At 51.2% G+C, this 6,366-nt stretch overlaps 3 protein-coding genes across 3 annotated transcripts; 1 reads left to right on the top strand and 2 right to left on the bottom strand.

Annotated features, from left to right (window-relative positions):
* Positions 1-1,163: 1,163 nt before the first annotated feature.
* RHO25_010252 (uncharacterized protein) lies at positions 1,164-1,481 on the bottom strand (the record flags this gene model as incomplete). The annotated part of the gene is made up of 1 exon (XM_065603270.1): positions 1,164-1,481. One exon carries the CDS (start codon positions 1,479-1,481, stop codon positions 1,164-1,166), a length of 318 nt encoding a protein of 105 aa, XP_065459342.1.
* A 351-nt stretch (positions 1,482-1,832) lies between these two features.
* On the bottom strand, positions 1,833-2,297 carry RHO25_010251 (uncharacterized protein; the record flags this gene model as incomplete). Its single annotated transcript, XM_023601764.2, has 1 exon — positions 1,833-2,297. One exon carries the CDS (start codon positions 2,295-2,297, stop codon positions 1,833-1,835), a length of 465 nt encoding a protein of 154 aa, XP_023454128.2.
* Positions 2,298-4,807: 2,510 nt separating this feature from the next.
* RHO25_010250 (uncharacterized protein) lies at positions 4,808-6,274 on the top strand (the record flags this gene model as incomplete). The annotated part of the gene is made up of 2 exons (XM_023601763.1): positions 4,808-6,028; positions 6,092-6,274. 2 exons carry the CDS (start codon positions 4,808-4,810, stop codon positions 6,272-6,274), a joined length of 1,404 nt encoding a protein of 467 aa, XP_023454129.1.
* Between the last annotated feature and the right edge of the window lie 92 nt (positions 6,275-6,366).

Below are 6,366 nucleotides of genomic sequence, written 5' to 3'. Positions count from 1 at the left end.
TAACCCTAACCCTAACCCTAACCCTAACCCTAACCCTAACCCTAACCCTAACCCTAACCCTAACCCTAACCCTAACCCTAACCCTAACCCTAACCCTAACCCTAACCCTAACCCTAACCCTAACCCTAACCCTAACCCTAACCCTAACCCTAACCCTACCCCTAACCCTAACCCTACCCCTAACCCTACCCTACCCTAACCCTACGCTCTTTAGCGCTATCTTGCTGCTCGATTGCAGACTATATCTATGCTGGATGCCGAGATCTTTCTCTAAGCCTGTGAGGTCACTGCTTACTAGCTTTACTTCGTTTTTCTTTATAGCCTCAATCTAGAAACCCGGAAATTCAAATATAGCACATGCTGTAGGTATAGCACTCCCCACTCGCAAACCAAGCTAGCTGACGAACCTTAGCTAGGTATGAAATTCACTATGTGCTTGGTACTCGAAATATATGAGCTTAGCTGGGATGATTTCAACAAGAACAGGGTTATTCTGCGTGGTATCTACGTGTTCCCAAATTTGGTCACCTTATGGGTGTACATCGTCACAGTCTCTGGCGAAGTACCTTATGATGAATGCGCTTGCGGAATTTTATATAGATCGGATCGCGCAAGCATTGAGCAATGCGTGGTACAAGGCTAATGGGCGGCTTTTGAATTGACTGTCACGTAAGACAAACACCTGAACTATTGCGAGGTATTGCACTAACAAGAGTAGTTCGCTCGTAGTACACTAGTTCTTCCTCGAACTACTGGCGCTTCTCGAGAGCATCTTTGGCTCTCCGCGATCAGCGCACGAAGTCGCTAAACGACGAAAGAGGCTGCAGCGAGGCGTGGATCCTTGTGTGCTATACTTGGGGCAGGTGATACGGCGTACCTGGGGATTGATCTGGGGATTGATTCGCGTGAACAAGAAGCACGAAGACTGACAGCACGATGTTATGTCATATGATGATGCGAAAACCGACTTGACGCAGTGGCTTTCTGGTCGATTGGCCGCGGAAAAAATTGCTTGGCGTCATTCATTCACTTGGTACGCAGTGTCGACTTATTGAGAGTTGCTTACTTTATCAAATTGAAACCGCTGTTGCTGACAGATACTGAAAATGCGACAAATTATGAAGCACATGGTCCACCGAGTCCAGTGGGTCACAGCCGTTGTCTCAGCGTAATCCTTCAGCTCCAAGCATAATCTCACAACGATGTGCTCTCGGTGCAATCAAGAAGAAGTTCTCCAGCTCCATACTCTCCTCAGTTGTCGATGGCGCACGCTGACTCCCAGGACACCTTCGGAAGAACTCCGCGGCAGCAGGTCTCAGATCCATGTACGCGATATGCATTCCAAGACAGGTGCGTGACCCAGCACCGAAAGGCGTCATTGCAGCTCTCCCAGCATCGGAAACTCGATTCTTGCTCTCAGCCAGCCAACGCTCGGGCAGAAACTCAAGTGGCGGTTCGAAAAGCTCCGGATCTCGATGCATGCTGTATGCTTGTGTGCTCACGATGCTGTTCTGCGGCAGGAAGAATCCTCCTAGGTCAATGCCTCCGGCGGGGACTACTCGTGGCAAAGCTCCTGGGGCTGCACCACACAGTCGTAATGACTCCTCTATGGCCGCATTCAGGAGTGGGCATTTGCTTTCGATATCGGCATCAGAGTAGTCTGCGTCTAGCTGTGCGACCTCCTCTTCAATGGCGTCCCGCAACGTTGGTTCTTTGAGTACAGCCCAAATCAGATACGTCAGCGATACAGCAGTAGTGTCGGTCCCAGCGACGAAAAATGAGATTATCTCGCATACAACATCCCCATCGGTCAAGGCCTCTCCTTTCTCTGCCTACTGGGTGATGTGGGCGAATATGTTCTTGCTCTGCTGGCTGGCTTTCATGTTCTTCACCGCGATGCTCGCATGGTCTGCCAGCAAGTCATTGGTCCTCCACAGCTCCCTCGTTGTTTGGAATGGCAGCCACTTTCCTGTCGCTCTCAACCACGGAAGCTCTGCGCCAATGCCGTTGCCTTTCAGGGCATTCGTCAGAACACGAATATACTCGTTGACTTCGCCCTTCTCCAGCGTGCGAAAAGACTCTCCAAACAGCAGATGGCTGGAGATGTCGCTCGACATGAGTGTGCACAACTTCATGATATCGACGGGCTCGCCAGCTTTGCCCTCTTCTGCAATCTTGGCAACTGCAAGCTGAATCTTCTCTCTCATGACGCCTTCCCAATTGTGCTTGATATTGGTCTTGCTGAAGCCACGAGCAAACAATCTCCGTCTCTGAGCATGCTCCTTGCGATCCATCATCGTGAAGAGCGTGCTTCAGGGAAACGCAGTCACATCGCTGTACCATTGTGTCTTCTCAAATCCGGATCCAATGGCATGAATCTTCTTCATGCTTGCAACATCATTGATGGCTACCCCTTGCGGCGAGATCCGTACAACGGGTCCGTACCGCTTGTGTAAGCTATCGACATAGTGGACTCTGCGACCAGTGATCACCGCGAGCTTGAGTGGGAAATTGATGACTCTCGCAAGTCATGGCCCGGGGATCTTGTTTAGCGGGTTCCTGGCGGCCTGAAATAGGATCTGCAATATTCAGTCTCGACCCGCGCTTTTTGGATTCCGCATGAATGTACTTGCCTTCACTGCTAGCAGCAATGTCGCATAAATTAGAAGTAGGAGCGGATCCTCAACTGTGAGCCAGTGTTTGGATGAATGCTGGCCATTATCGGTTGATACTTTCGAAGCAAACATGCTTGTCGATCGCGCACGCTCAGGGGGAAGGCCTTGTGATTGTTGATTTGTGGTTCGTGCTCGTATCTTCCGGATGGTTGTGGTCACGACATGGTCAAGATCTGACCCATGCGGGCGAAGGCTCCAAAAGTAGTCGTCCCGGGGTTAAGTTCCAGCCCAGCGACACTGTTGTCTAACCTCAGTTGACATAGACGCGCATTGCTTCGATCCGCACAGAGCAGCGTGGTGAGGTTCTGCTCCAATGGCAGCTGCGCCCGCATCTCGCTCGATTAGCGCGGCGGAGAGTTGTACTTGCCGCATGCGCGGTCATTCGTCTTCGAGTGTTCTCGAAGATCGGCGTGGAAGAGTGTTGGTCTAGGACGGACAGCAGCGGCCACAGAGTTTGAAGGTCCGGAAGTGGGTGACGGTAGTCTTCTCATTTCCCAGCTCTGCTCTTCCGATCTTGCATGCCGGCCATCGCATTTGTCGCTCCTCACGGATCGACACCAGGCGGTGCATCGTGCTGAGAAGTCACCGCGATTGTCTACAGCTGGATCTCAGCATCATAAATGAGCCAATATGTCGACGCGCGGACCTGACGCCGCACCAGTCGGATCTTTGTGGCGGCCAAGAAGAGCAATCGCCGCCTACGTTTGTTTGCTCTTCCTTCCGCTCATCTCCGCGAAGTAACGATGAAGACGACAACCCAAAACAGCAATCAAGTCGAGGAGGCAGCATTAAGGATCCGAACTAACACAGCTTATAGAGCTCTCTATATCTTGCGATGCTGCGGCATCGACTGCCCGTCGTAGCTATAAATAGTAGTATTACTATCCGGTCGGGCGCGATGCTTCTAAAGGCTTCATCTCTTTATAACTCTAGAAAGATAATTTATTATACTAATACATGAAAGAACGAAGTACGCTTATATAACTACGAAGAGATAGAGCAGCGTCGGCTCTGTCGTCTAAGAACAATTAAATAAGTAAAATTTATCGTACTCGATCTATTCTAATATCTTGCGGCGGCAGCTGTGTCCAAGCAATGGGCATCGTCTCCTGCCTTTATCTTTCTTGCGTCTTGTCATTCCTCGCATGTGCGCTCTGCCATAGGAACAAACCGCTGACACAGCTTCAGTAGGCAAGAGCACAAATTGTGCTCCAAGAATGCTGCAGCTCACGCACGACCAATTCGTCGCCATTGCCATGCATGATTTGATTTCCAAAAGTCGAGAAGTAATATACTGCGGAAAGACTGGCTTCGGTCAACTTGGCGAGCAAAGAGAGCCCTGTCGCTCAACACAGCGGCTTGTTGGCCTCAGTCCTATGAGCCAAGGCTTCCGCCTCTGTCAGACAGCAACACTAAGCTCTGGACCCAGACCGTCACCTCTGTACCTTCGATGTATTCTCCCGAGCGGCCTCCCCTTTCCGGATCGCTCGCCTTGCGATCGATCACGAACGCATCCAGCCTTCGTCTCAACTGCGAGAGCTCGCGGCTTGAAGATCAAGGGACCAGCGCTGCAGGCTTACAGAGATGGGGATGAGATTCGAGATCACCGGGCAATGCTTGAAGAGTTCCATTCGCTCTGGAGGTCATCCAAGCCTTCGTACTACTTCGCATGTCACAACGACCGGTGATGCTGTGATCTGATGGCTACCCGCGGTTTCCACGGCCTCTCGGCAGGCTTGGAGTACCTCTTGGAGTCCACGCCTTCTGCCCGTGTTGGCGGGCAACAAAACTTGCCAGTGATACTTCTATAAGACGCAAAGCCCTCCGATTAAGATATATAACTTTGCCAGAGTTCTCCTGTGGTCCAGTCTCTCAGCCACGATGTCTTACTTGGCCTGGGTCGAGCACCGTACGAAGATCACTGCCCTTCTTGTTATTCCTGCGATTCTTGCTGTGCTCATTGCGATTCTCCTTTATGCTGCGAGACCCGTAGGCAACAAAATATCAGCTAGCGGACGAACTCCGATTCTTCCTCCTGGACCGCGGGGCGTGCCAATTCTGGGCAACTTACTCGATATTGCGAACCAAAAAGACCCCGAGCATAAATTTGTGAGTTGACCGACTGACCCATCATGGGACGAGCATTGACTCTCGTTGAGCTGCGTGGCATTACCAAATATGGCGAGATGACGACTCTTCATATGGGCTCGAAGACCTGGATTATGCTCAACAGCAAGCGTGTAGCGGGCGAGATCATCTCTAAACGTGGCGCCATAACCAACGAGAGAACACGCATGCCCATGTCGCACGAGGTCCTGAGCCGAAACTCTCGAACTCTCCTGGCACCATTGAATCGATGGCACGAGCCTCGCCGTCTGCTATCATCCCTCATGCTTACAGGCTCCGCACTGCAGCGATACGGAGAAATTCAGGAACTAGAAAGCAACCAGCTCATGGCAGAGTACATATTGCAGCCGGAGTTATGGTTTCGCCATAATTATCGCTACGCAAACTCTGTGATTCACCGCATTGCGACGGGAGCCAAGTCACATATCGAGAATCAGGATCTTAAGAATTTGCAGCAAGTCACGACGGTGTTCCTCGATTCCATCGGCTCGAGCATCGTTGACTGGTTCCCTTTGCTACATTCTATTCCCCGTCCTCTGCAGTTCTGGCGAAGCTACTGGGAGGAGCGTGCGCAGTGGACACACGAAGTACTCAAAGCTTGGTGGGATCCAGTCAGAGAGCAAGTTGAGAACGGTACCGCGAATCCATCCTTCGTTCGAGATACTCTGTTGAACCCGGAATCAAAGTACCAGGGCACTGACGAAGAAACCATGTATCTCGGCATGACACTGATCGAGGCCGGCAGTGATACAAGCAGGATGGTCCTCAACACATTAGCGATGGCCGCGGTACATTACCCAGAAGCGTGGGCCAAAGCTCGACAAGAGGTTGATTCCATATGCGATACGCCTGCTGGTCTCAGACTGCCGCTGATGAGCGATCTGAAACGCATGCCATACTGCTGTGCGATTGTAAAAGAACTGCTCCGCTGGCGACCCATTTTTCCCTACCCGCCCGATCACACTCTCACCCAAGACCTGGATTTGGAAGGCTACTTCTTTCCGAAAGGCACATCGATGGTCATGAACTTGATCGCGATAGGAGACGAGTGCGAGGATCCAGAACTTTTCAGGCCCGAAAGATGGCTGAATGGCCACGAAGCCGACATCACTCATAATTTGTGGCAATTTGGTGGTGGTCGTCGGATATGCGTGGGCTATCGCCTTGCTCAGACGGGCATATTCGTCAATGTCGCAAGATTCGCGATGTGTTTTGACTACGAAGCGGTATGTTAACGTTGTCTGCCACTCTTTGCTGCATTTTCGCGCTGACGTCTTCTAACTTCACAGACCGGAAAATTGAACTCGCTTGATTTGAATCATGAAACGCTGGAAGAGCCATTTCCGATTAGAGTCAAGCCTCGTGGCACAAAGTATAAGCAGCTCATACTTGATGAAGCAGAAAGGGCCGGTCTTCTTGACGTTGCGAGAAATGGTAGAACACCCGCAGGCGAGCATAATGGGTTAGAATAGTTTCATGGCCGACGCTGATGGAGGACATGAGGTGAGCAAAGGGCTAATTCCAATCGTCTGAGGCAGAGTCTCCGGGCGACCTCAGACATTGA

Source organism: Cercospora beticola, chromosome 6 (assembly GCF_033473495.1).
Source record: "Cercospora beticola chromosome 6, complete sequence".
Classification (NCBI taxonomy): domain Eukaryota; kingdom Fungi; phylum Ascomycota; class Dothideomycetes; order Mycosphaerellales; family Mycosphaerellaceae; genus Cercospora; species Cercospora beticola.
Note: the sequence above shows the minus strand (reverse complement) of the source record. Positions and strands in the feature narration are given on the sequence as shown.